General features: G+C 43.5%; 1 protein-coding gene across 1 annotated transcript in view; it reads right to left on the bottom strand.

Moving 5' to 3' along the window:
- LOC149874122 (protein Aster-C-like) overlaps positions 1-13,183 on the bottom strand; it is a 35,306-nt gene that overhangs the window by 12,677 nt on the left and 9,446 nt on the right. The window contains exons 4-5 of the mRNA XM_090031589.1: positions 11,616-11,778; positions 115-255 (exon numbers count right to left, since the gene is read on the bottom strand). Of these exons, the coding sequence (XP_089887715.1) occupies positions 115-255; positions 11,616-11,778 (304 nt within the window). The remainder of the gene's footprint in view (positions 1-114; positions 256-11,615; positions 11,779-13,183) is intronic.

The following is a 13,183-nucleotide window of genomic DNA, read 5'->3' as shown; positions in this document are numbered from 1 at the left end:
ACAGTTTGTTGATCTTGGGTTCTTCACTTTTTTAGCTTATTGATCCTTATTTTCTTTCAAAAGGGTGAGAATGTTGACCTGAACTGAAATGAGGGGAAAAAAAAAATACATTACCTACTATGTTCCTGGAACTGAAAAATCTCTGCATGAAGTGGGAATTGGTGAAAAGGAGTTCAAACATCTTGTCTGCACTGATATGGAAAACTCTGTTTATAACAAGTCTACCTTGGAGGTCATTCTCAGGAGTGTCCTTGGCTGTTAAGGTAATGCAGAAAGAACATGTTAAGGAAACAGGCAGTCCCCTGGGCTGCACCCTGTAAAGAGACATTTTAATGCTGGAACCTTTAAGATTCAACCAGAAACCAAAAAAACAACCAACAACAAAAAAACCAATACAGGTTTTCAATATATCCAACAGTAGATAATGTACAATATTTGATAAGCATGCCCTTAAAATTACAGCCCAGAGTTTATTAATATCACTAACCACATATCCAACCTTACCTAGAAAGGCTGAGGGCAACTTACAATAGATGACAAAACCCACTAGGTAAGAAACAACATATAGACTCCCTAAACACCCCAAAACTTGAGCATGTTCCCCCTCCCCCCCCACAACTCTTGCTCCTCTGTGCATCACCCCTAAGAATAAACTCCCTGGCTAAACCTCAACCACGCTTTCCCAAACTTCCCAGCTAATCTAACCTGTTTTTCATTTCATTTTACCATTATTTTCACCTAGTGTCCACTGTCAACTAAGAACAATTGGGCCTTTCAAATAGCCCACTTGCCCTTCAACTGCAGTTCCTGTTATGTTAAAATATCTAGCATACCTTCTTTACCATCCATATGAGAAACATCCAGATTTTTTTTTTTAATTCCTAATAAATAAAGCAGTTGAATAATGTTGCTCAAATAGTGGGCATACATGTGCACAGCAGTTCAGACAAAAAAAAAAAAAAAAAAAATCAGACTCACTTTCACTTGTTTATAATGTGAAGCTTTCTAGCAACCTTCTTAGCTTGCAATGCTAAACAGGATGCTGCAGTGCTTGCAGTATGCAACATTGCAGGAAATTAAGATATTCCTATTGGATTTTTTCAATATGTAGTTTTGTTTCCTATTCTTAGATCCAATTCTTTCCTTGCCAGTAAGACAACCCCTCACCTCCCAAATCTGTGCTTTTGGGAAGGATACTGGTACTTGCCCTTATTTACTTCTCCCCATTAAAGCATAACTTTCCAGGTACCACCTTCACAGGTCCTAGTTTTGCTCCCAAGCTGCTGTACAGCTTTACTCTATTATGAAACTATCTTTTTCTGCCTCTCTGATTACAATTATGAGGGAGTTTTGGGGGTTTGGTCTCTTGGTGCAAGGGGAAGAGTAGTTTCAGCTGAACATGCAAATGCCCACAGAACATACAATTTGTCATATGAATCTAATTCTGCAAAGTTGTAAGACTGACGATTTGAAAAGGTCACACAGTTGGCACCACTAAAATATCAACACCCACCAGTAACTGTCACATAAAAAAAAAAAAAAAAAAAAGAATCTCTGATGCCAAGATATATTTCAGTCTGCCTGCATACACATATTGCAATAATCTGAAGGACTGCTGCATGGTAATGTTGGTCAACACCTGTCCATTGTTCTTTGGTGCAAACTAACGCTGTGTAAGCTCCCCAGTAAACCACCAGTCCAGTCCTGGCCCTGCTCCATTCAAAAAACACCAAACAAACACACACACACACACACACACACACACACACACACACACCCCCACCAACTCTGTGACATGCAAACAAACCACCCCAAAGCAAAGCAAGCAAAGCAGAGCAAAAATCAACAAAAAAGTCAAACATAATTGCCCTATTTATAACCTGGATGAAAACAAAGGTTTACACAACACCAGGACTCCTTTTACCATGTTATGTTCTGATTATGAGAGATGCTTTCCCATTCATGATTACAGGGTGAACCAGAAAGTGCAGGCTGTATTTAACAAGATGTCTATGTAACTAACCAATTTGCTAGGATGCCTATTCTCTGTGATAGAGTTGCTGTGGTGAAACACATGGCAAGGAACCAGGAATTCTGAGTGCATTTTTAGCTTGTGCAACAATATTCAGTGCAAGTTTCAGGTGCAGTATTCAACCTAGGTTTCACGAGGGCTAAGACTCTAGTAAAGTCAAGTACGTGATGTGAGACCAAACATCTTTAACATCTAAGCCTATCCCAGGTCTGAATATTTTACCACTCTTGTATAACAATTCCTTTTAACCACAGGGGGTGCCAGTGCCATCTACATGGAGTCAGCTTTTTCAGTGGAGACATGAACAACGGTACAGCAGATAAGACCTGTAATCTTTGGGTACAGACTAGGGCTGTATGAAATATCACCAGCCGTTTCATTTTGACACTGTTTCGACTCATTTCAAGCTTGAAACAGCAAAATCTAAATGAAACAAAGGGCTTTGAAACAGCCTTGAAACAAAAACAAGGCTAGTCGAAACGTTTTGAGTTTCAAAGCAGCCAGCCACCAGCTGGTGAGAGACAGGGGAGAACCAGGGCTGTGCTCCCAACAGTTCCAGGCTCAGCCAGGCAGGAAGCGTAGCCCTGGCTCTCCCCACCTCTCACAGGGGAAGCCAATCACAGTGCAGGGGAAGGGAATTGAGCCCTGGCTCAGTTCCCCTCCCCAGTGCTGCAAACCGGGTTGGAGAAGGGCACTGAGCTGGATTGTTCAGTTTTGTTCCCCAGACCATCGTGCTGGGGAAACGGACTCAGCCCAGCTGAGCTGAGTTCCCAACCTCAGCTGGCCATCTCTGTGCTGGGGAGGGGAACTGAGCAAAAAACTCGAGCTCAGTTCCCTTCCCCAGTCCCAGGAGACAGCACTGGCTTCCCTCCCTCATCTAGCAGGCAGATCGGGGGCCCTCCGCCCCGGGAGGAGTGGCACAGCCCTGGCAGCCCTCCTAGGGTTGGGTCTCGATCTGCCTGCCAGATGACAGAGGCTGTTTCGAGCATCGCCATTATAGCCAATGGGTAAAACGTCGAAACAGTCTCAGTTTCAACAAAGCAAAATGGAACAGCTGTTTCAACTCGAAATGAAACGTGAAATAAAAAACAAACACTCTTCTGTCCAAACCTCAAAACTCAAGTTGAAATGGAACAGTGCCATTTTGCGCAGCCCTAGTATAAACTCTGGTTAACTGAGATAAGAGTTCCTGATACTCAAGTGGCCTGGAACATCCTTGAGTAATCACCTCCAAATATTTCAAGGGAAACTCTCTCTTGAAAAATCTACTTTATTAAAATTAAAGCAAATAGTGGTTTCAGGTCCTGCCCCTGCCTCAAAACCTTGGCCATATGTGGTTTTTGCAGCAGGATGTAAAAATAGCCCTCCCCTCCACTGCTGAGAAAAATCCACACACAACACTGTGGGGCTTCAATTACAGCAAATAAAAAACATTTTACTCCTGAATGTGAGCACATGCTTGATAAGTGCTTGGTTCATGTTAATAAAGGTGTGAAAACCAAGCATGTACATTAAGTTTGCCTCAACCTTCCTGTGCACTCCCATATAGACATGACCTAAAAAACACAAAAAGGTAATCAACTACACAAAAGGAAACAACTCAAAAGAAAAAAAAAAAAAGGAGAGTAGAAGTAAAAATGTTTTTTAAAACATCTCAGCTCTTTGTACTTTTGGTGTTATTCTAACACCAATTAATTAAAAACATTTTCAGAAAATGCACTTTTTAATTTGATGCAATATGAAGCATCAGCCACTGTCTGCATTAGGATTCAAGCAATTTTTCTTCTTGGGGAGGTCAGAGGCCTTTTTTCTTTGCCATAGCATGTGTTGGGGTGAAAGGGTTGTCAGGGGACGGGAAGAGGGATTTTGCAAATTTGATATCCATGAGGCAATCTTAGAACTGGTGTGGGGTAGTCAGAATGCTGGGCAGCCTTTGTCCATTCAGGTCTGCTTACATTCCTCAATACTTGTTTGTAGAAATCCTTGCTTTTCTACTCCCTGGTTTCTCCTGTGCAAATCCATGTGGCAATTGTAGCACAGATGTCTGCTAGGACAGTGCTGGCAAACCACCACACTCACAGCCCAAACTGAGCTTTGCAAAAATATATATATTCTAGAAGCAAAAGGTGAATTTACAACTTCAGCTATGACTCCAGTCCCAAGGTTTAGCTTAAAAAGGGAGAATTGGGAGAATTGGGTCCGTCATACCCAAAAGCTTGTCTGACTTGACCAACTGCATGGCTGGGATTCAGTAAAAAGAAATGTGTGTGACGAAGTCATCAGCAAAGCTAACTGCACTTTATCATGCATCAGCAGATTGCGTGACAAACAGAACCAAGGAGGTGATACTTCCCCTCTATCGGGCGCTGGTCAGACCGCAGTTGGAATACTGCATCGTTTTGGGCACTGCACTTCAAGAGGGATGTGGATAACCTGGAGAGGGTCCAGAGAAGGGCCACTCGTATGGTTAAGGGCTTGCAGGCCAGGCCCTACAAGGAGAGACTAGGGCACCTGGACCTCTTCAGCCTCCACAAGATAAGGCTGAGAGGCGATCTTGTGGCTGCCTATAAATTCATCATGGGGGTGCAGAAGGGAATTGGTGAGGCTCTACTCACCAAGGCACCCCTGGGGGTTACAAGAAATAATGGCCATAAGCTAGCAGAGAGCAGATTTAGACTGGACATTAGGAGGAACTTCTTCACAGTTAGAGTGGCCAAGGTCTGGAATGGGCTCCCCAGGGAGGTGGTGCTCTCCCCTACCCTGGGGGTCTTCAAGAGGAGGTTGGATGGGCATCTGGCTGGGTCATCTGAACCCAGCACCCTTTCCTGTCTATGCAGGGGGTCGGACTCGATCTATTGAGGCCCCTTCCGACCCCTAACATCTATGAATCTATGAAATCATCCACAAAATGTTTTGCCTCATTTCCTGGACCACCATAGCTACATCACCACTTCAGCACTATGACCAAGTTCAGTTGTTCAGTTCTTTTGGCCCACACAGATTTACATGGAAGAGTTACTTTATGATAATGTACCTGTCCAGGGGCAAATCTAAGAAGGTGCCATGACCACACACCCCTTCCTGATCACTTGACAGGAACAGAAGCCAAGAACATCAAGTCCCCAAAGAAAATAAGAACTTGCCCCCTTCCCTCCCCCTCCATGTTCCCTTCCCTCTCAATGTCTACTCTCCAACTTGCTGCTGCATCCTCACTGTCCCAAGGGTGAGGGGAGCTCCTGTCCCACTCCAGCTGGGCTGCCCAGGGGTTGGGCTCAGCCCACACCACCAGTAGCTGTGGGCAAGCAGGTTCCCCCCTCCCCAGCCTGGTCGCACCCCCCTGGGTGTTTCCTACCAGTTTGGAAACGGGCACAGGGAGGGGAAACCAGCCCCCCCCCCCCCATTGCCACTGCTGCTGTCCCAAACTGAGCCCAGCCCCACATACAGAAATGGGAGAGAAGGATAGGGACGCGTCTCTGAGCGGGAGGGGGGCGGTGGGGGGATTCTTACCTGCTTTGGGGACTTCAAGAAATCTCAAACTGCTACTCCCACAGTATGGTCTGCCTACCAGTGTTGGGGGAGAGGGGCGAGGAAGAGACTGGAAGGGGGCAGCGACCCCTACAGCTTTGATCACTGCTCTTGTACCTCCCTTATAAAAATTCAACAGCAGCACTAGCAGGCAGGCCACACTACTCTTCCAAAGACAACTTCTAAACCAGAAGCTGCACATTGTGTCTGCTTAGCTCTGCAGAAAAGCTAACTACTCCTGTCACTACACATGTGAGGGCACCACTGCCAGGAAGAGTACACTTACCATGCAGACATAACACAAGAGAACCTCACTAATTTGGGGGCTTAAGATACCAGATTCCTGTGACAAAAGCCTGAAGCAACCCATCACTGCCAACATCCTGGTGCAGTCAACCACTAATGACCCAACTTTTCAATTGCCTCACGCCTTGTGGGGGCATTTACAACAGTGCAAAGTCACCACCTACATGAAGGGAAACATACGGCGCAAGGCAATAGAGACTCAGAACCATTATGCTGTTATTCCCTCTTGTTCAAAAGATTTGCTGCATGAAGTCAAGCAGAAGAGAGAAGAGGGGAGGAAAAAACTCATGTAAAAGCTAGACATTTGAGAACCAACTCAAGCAGTGGAAAAAAAAAAAAAAAACACAATGTAATTGTTCTCTTTCAAACCAAGTCTTAACTCAAATCCCATTAACTACTAAAAGCTACCCAAGAGACCCAATACAAACCACCCAAATGAGCTTCAAAAGAAGCTGAAGTAAGAAAAATAGGGTATATCAAATCAACGGAATAAGAAATTGATTTTCATTTGGCTGGAAAAATATATCAGCTGCACTCTATACACAGAGGGACCCTGACAACCAGAAATGGCTAAGGAAAAGATGCGGAACAGATTTTCACCCTAATGGAGCAGTAGTGTCACCCATGCTGTATACATTGAACAGAGAACTTGACAACCAGATACAACTTGGATTCTGTCATGAAAACAAATGGAAACTACTTCATATACAGGAACGCTCAAGCATTCGGTCATACAAATAGACACCCCAAGCAAACCATAGATTCAGGTCACATCAGCAACATTAATTGTTGTTAAGGTGGGCACTCATTTCTAAGTCCCTGTACTTCGACTATGTGAATTAGCCCACAGGTGATATTTTTCTAGACTTAAACATGTATTAAAATACCTTGGGGCTATTTTTGAGTGAATATTCTGTACAAAATAGGCACAACTGGAAAAGCTAGGGGTTATGCTAGTCACCAGCAATTTTAGATATGAATATTAAAATCAAACTGTATTACATGCATCACAATTTTTAAGCAAAAAATTCAGTTATCCCCATGTTGTATGAAGCCATTAACAAAGAGAGAGGGAGAGAGAGGAGTATTTTCTGTGTACTATTGATCTTCAGGTTTTAAAAAGCAGCCCATCACAGGATCCATCACTAAGGAGGAATACCCTGCTCTGGTCCAGACCTGCAGGGAGCGAACCAGGAAAGCCAAGGCTGCGATGGAACTCCAATGGGCTATAAGTATCAAGGACAGTAAAAAGTCCTTTTGTAGATCTGTGGGGAGCCGAAGGAAAAGCAAAGGAAACACTGGACCCCTGCTAAACCAGATGAGACAACTGACAACCGACGCCCAGGAAAAAGCCAACTTGCCAGATGGGTACTTTACGTCAGTTTTTCACCAGTCCCAAGGGACGCCCCTGCCCATTACAGGATGGGAAGGCCAGGGTGAGGGAGATTCCTTACCCTCCATCAATGCTGACCTTGTGAAGGAACACCTTGAGAGGCTGGATACCTTCAAGTCAGCCGGCCCTGACAGCTTACACCCCAGAATACTCAAGGAGCTGGCAGGCATCATAGCTTAACCCCTAGCATGGATCTTCAAGAACTCATGGAGCTCTGGTGAAGTGCCCAAAGACTGGAAGGAGGCCAATGTGGTACCTATCTTCAAGAAAGGGAGGAAAGTGGATTTGGCAAACTATAGGCCTATCAGCCTGACCTCCAGCCCAGGGTAGGTCTTAGAAAAGATTATCAAAAGAGACCATTCTTAACCAATCTTATTTCCTTTTACAACCAGGTGACTTATCACCTGGACAAGGGAGAGGAGATGGATATGATACATCTTGACTTTAAAAAAAGCCTTCAATCTGGTATCCCATGATCACCTCCTAGCAAAACTGGCCAACTGCAGCCTCGGGTCCACCACGATCCGCTGGCTGGGGAATTGGCTCCATGGTCGGACCCAGAGGGTGGTGGTTGACGGAAGTCAATCGTCATGGTGCCCTGTGACCAGTGGGGTCCCACAAGGCTCTGTCCTGGGACCTATACTATTCAACATCATTAATGATGTGGACATCGGAGTCAGAAGTGGACTGCCCGAGTTTGCTGATGACACCAAACTTTGGGGTAAAGCATTCACGCTTGAGGACAGGAGGCCAATCCAGGCTGACCTGGACAGGCTCAATAAATGGGCAGATGAGAACCTCATGATGTTTAACACCGAAAAACGCAAGGTTCTCCACCTTGGGAGGAAAAACCCGCAGCATCCTTATAGGCTCGGCAGTGCTACGCTGGCTAGCACTACAGATGAAAGACTTGGGGTCATGACTGACCACAAGATGAACATGAGCCATCAGTGTGATACTGTGGCTAGTAAAGTGAGCAAAATGCTGGCTTGCATCCATAGATGCTTCTCAAGCAAATCCCAGGATGTCATTCTCCCATTGTACTCAGCCTTGGTGAGGCCACAGATGGAGTACTGCATCCCATTTTGGGATCCTCAATTCAAAAAGGATGTGGAGAAGCTTGAGAGAGTCCAGAAGAGCCACGCACATGATCAGGAGTCAGGAAAACGGACCTTATGATGAGAGGCTGAGAGCTATGGGACTCTTCAGCCTGGAAAAGCGTAGGCTCAGGGGTGATCTGATGCCTGCCTGCAAGTTTATAAGGGATGCTCACCAGTACCTGGGGGAATGTTCGTTCACCAGAGCGCCCCAAGGGATGACAAGGTCAAATGGTCACAAACTCCTCCAAGACCATTTCAAGCTGGACAAAAGGAAGAACTTCTTTACTGTCCAAGCCCCCAAGTTCTGGAATAGCCTGCCACCACATGTGGTTCAAGCACCTACTTTGAACGTCTTCAAGAGAAATTTGGATGTTTGTTTATCTTGCTGGGATCCTATGACCCCAGCTGACTTCCTGCCCTTGGGCAGGGGGCTGGACTCAATGATCTTCTAAAGTCCCTTCCAGCCCTAATGTCTATGAAATCGTGGTAGTACGTGCATGTCTTCCATGTAAAATCAACAGCAAAAAGTAACGGCCCTATTGAAATTCATGGAGTCTATGGCACATTTCTCCCTTGTTGAGGAGGTAAAAAAACAAAAACAAAAACAGACAAAAACACTGTGCTCGAGATTGGAATCTTTGAAAACTATACAACTGTGGGCAATATGTTGGGCTCTCTCAGGATTTAGGCTCAGGGCTTCTGACACCAAGTAAAAGCACACACTGTAAAGTTACCAAACACGCACTGGGCAATCTTTAAAAAAGTTCCATTGCTGCTACTACCAATAAGAGCAAGCAAGTTATAGCAACAAAGGGGAGTCCTAGTGTAGGCAAGGCTCTGGACCCTCAGGTTTCATTGATGCAGCTTTAAAGAAAAAACAAACAAACAAAACCCCAGAAGCTGGTGGAAACATAGCCGTGGGCCCACTTCTCACTTCACCTGCTACAACAGCATGAAGCAGGCCTCCATCCCACAGTGCAGATGAGTCAACAAGATTAGCCAAAAGGCACAAAAGATGTCTTAAGCAAGACAGGTACGGCTTGTACTGTCATGTGCTAGGGTTGAAGGTTGGTACAATTGATTTCAATTTTCCTGAAGGAGACTCAGCTTTCAAGAGCTTGTGCAACACTGCACAAGAATAGACCAGGTTGGGAAATAGAGGGGGAGGAATTCCAAGAACGACTAGTGTAATTCTTAATTATCTTTCCAACCCAGGTAGTGAGGCCAAAAAGTTGTGGTCTCAAAGAAGACAGGCTACAAAAAGTAGCACAGAAAGTATCATGAATAGGAAGCTCACTCATTTTAAAACAGAAGATGGTCCCAGCTCTAATTAAGTTTGCTTTTGCAAAGTTTGTTTGCTTAATACCGAAAATGAAAGTCACAGCTAGGCCCATGACGCCACTGCTAAAAAAGTGCCTCTTTTCTTCAGGAGAAAAAATGTCTTTAAATGTCTTCTGCTTATCTGGAGTTAACAGAACAAATGGAAACTGATTACACTGGAAAGATCTTTGCACTGGAAAATGCCAGCGGTTGTAAAAAGCTCAGGATCTATAAGAAACTGCCAAATGACTCAAACATGTTAGAGGCTGTAACTCTTTACAACTCTAGATGAGGGAGGCAGGTGACTTAGGGAATGCACAAAGTGTACAGGGTTAAGCATTACTATAACAACCTGTGCAAGCCTGTACATTCATAATACAAGCATATATCCACTATACTGTATACACCTTTTTGGGGAGCATAAGCTGAAAACCAAGGCTAGGGAGAGATGAAGTTGGTGGGCAAGAGAAAGCATTTTGACAACTTTCCAGATACGATGGAGTCAGCTCTGGTTGAAAGTACAGATCCCCAAGTTGAACAGTTCAACCTATAATTCAGAAGTGTTTCTTGAATCCTTAACTGGATCCTCAAGGCTGCTGCTATCTGGTGTTAAGCAATGCTTTATCACTATCTCTTATTGGCCAAGAGACTCCACGCCATCTTGAGAAGACGGTGACCTAAGTTCACTTCTTTGACATCATTTTCACTGATATAAATACTTAGCAACAGACATATTAAAAAAAGCTCTACCAAAGCAAGACAATCAACTATATGCTTCTTTTCCTGGATGAAGACTAGAGCAAACATGGAACAGATGTTAGCTACACTTCCCAGTACAGTACAGTGCTAGAAGGTGCTCAGATACCATGAAAATGAACACATTACCAGAACCTGTAGACAGCAACACTAGCTTGCTACTAGGTAATAAACTAAGTCTCAAACATTTTGTGTAGTTTCTTTCCACAGATTTCCTACCATTTTTTCCTTCTCTTTGAAGATGGGAAAGATTCAAAGGGAAATGTGGAATAGTAGTAAAAGTATTGCACTTTTAGGATTTCGGAGATCTAGTTTATCTGAGTTACAGAGTCTTGATGCTTCACAGATCAATTGCTTGCCCTTAGTTGCAGTTTCTCCACCCAGTAAGACTGGAATATTTACTACCAATAGGCTGGAAAACATGTATTTTTGCATAAATACTTGACATAAAAATGCCTATTCAAAATTTAAAAAAAAATTCCCAATGATAAAGTATGGAAAAGTGTTTTTTTCACTCTCTCTGCCCTCCAGTGGAAACAGTTAAGAATAGAGAATGGAGTGGGAAGTGGAAGAAGAGAGACAAGGTTCTTTGGGTAATTGTGATATCTTTTATTAAACCAACTAAATAGTTGGAAAATCATTGGAAGCTTCTTCGCGGCTTCCTTTTTCCAACTATTTAGTTGGTCTAATAAAAGATATCACAATTACCCAGAGAACCTTCTGCCTGTGTCCTTTGACCAACATGGATATAACCAACACCCCCCAAAGTGGAAGAAAACACATTTTACTTTTAAAACATAAGTGCCACTGTTCAGAAAGCCACTTTTGACACTGTTACTGATTCCCAACTCAGAAAACTGGATGGGAGGGCATAATGGGGAATAAATATGAGGAAACGGAGCCATTTCAAAACCACATATTTTAATATTCGCAAAAAACTCCTAAGAAGTAATTTCCAAAATATTTTCACAGTTAAACTGAAAAATAAAAAATAAAAACTTTTTTTTGTAGAAGAAAAAATTAGAGTGATTTACAAAGCCTTATTCTTCAATGAAAACAAATCTCCCAAGAAGTTTTCCACTCCCCCTGTTTTCCTCACTGGCGGGGTAGTAAGAACAGAGAGTACTCAGAGAGTGAGAGTACTGTTCATATTACAAGTTCCCAGTTGGATTTATAGACTTGCCTTCGTCATTGCTATCTGAAGCACTGCTCTTCTCTTGGAGGTTTTCATTCTCGTTCAGATCCAGGGACTTCTCTGAGGACTGGCTTCTGATTAGATTAAGAAGTTTTCTTTCTGAAGCCAGAAAAGGGCTTCTCTTGTCTGGCTTCTCATTTTGGGATTCCTCCTATTCAGACCCCAAAGGAAACAATAATGAGCATATGGTATAACTGAGCTTAATAACTTAAATGTATATATTTGTATATGTATATACATACAGTCACACACGTCAAGTAAAGCAAACAAGCTAGCTGTTCAAATTCTGTTTGTTCTTAACACTGGATTTCAAATCCCACTGCTTCTAGCCAGTCAGTCATTCTGATGTAAAGTTATGAAGCTCCCAGGAGATATTTTGCTGAACGGAAGGAAGCTTTACCTAAAATCAGTGCCTAATTGCTATTCTTATGAAAGTAACCTTTCAAAAATGAAATAATGTATCATTATTTGATACAGCCAGAAGCCTCAAAAGATAGGTGCCTAACATATAAAAATCTGGGCCCACAAGTGTCATAACCTGGGCACACTATTGCACATTTCTTGATGTGCACACAAACCTGCCAACTCTATGCAAGATGACCAAAACGCACAAACAGTAAGGATAATGGTGGTTCTAAAGTTCAGTCATGCTAGATAAGAACCAGATTCAACAGTTGGTCTCCTTGCAAACTACACATCTTCCAACGGGGCAATAGTGTGGGCCAGGAAGACCATTTTAAGCTGCCGGGAGGACCGTTTTAGGCTGGACGTAAGGAAAAACTTATTTTCTGTCCGAGTCCCCAAGGCCTGGAACAGACTCCCGCCAGAGGTGGTTCAAGCACCTACAGTGAACACCTTCAAGAGTAAATTGGATGCTTATCTTGCTGGGATCATTTGACGCCAGCTGGCTTCCTGCCCCTTGTGCAGGACCTGATGATCTTGCAAGGTCTCTTCAAGCCCTATGTCTATGAAATCTATGAAACAGCTGTGGATCTAGAGTTATAATGTGGCCCTAAATGCTATAATCCTGGCTATACTTAATGAGATCAAAATCTCTGGGAGATGATTCACAAGGAATTCATCTGAATGATCATCCCTGCTTTCCTGTAGCACTAGGCCATTTATTCCTTGAAGGTCTTCTACCAAAATGAAGGCCTGAGCCTTGTTTGAGATGCTTGAAATATAAAAAGGTGGATGACTGAAGAGTCTAGGAGCTATCGCTGAATTTCTGACCCTCAACAAGAAGAGGCAAGGTTTTTCCAAGGCCAAAGCAAATGGAAGACTTCTTTGGAGGAGACTATTATACTCTAGTCACGAATCTGAGACAACCAATGAGCCTAGTGCTACACAGACACAGAAACTATGACTAGACCTCATAGCTGTCTGCAGTACACACTTACAAAGAGCAACATAGGACCCAGCACCTTTCAAATGTGATAGTTGCCAGGATCTCTTATGCCTTTTGGAGAAAAGCTATAGATTTGAAGAACAGGGAGGAGCTAAAGCCAATTCATGTCTTTTCTGTGGGCTAGCTTGATAAGACTTTGGGAGGATGG

Source organism: Crocodylus siamensis, chromosome 1 (genome assembly GCF_052110815.1).
Source record: "Crocodylus siamensis isolate JL-2025a chromosome 1, ASM5211081v1, whole genome shotgun sequence".
Taxonomy (NCBI): Eukaryota; Metazoa; Chordata; order Crocodylia; family Crocodylidae; genus Crocodylus; species Crocodylus siamensis.
This window is presented reverse-complemented; position numbering and strand designations above follow the sequence as displayed.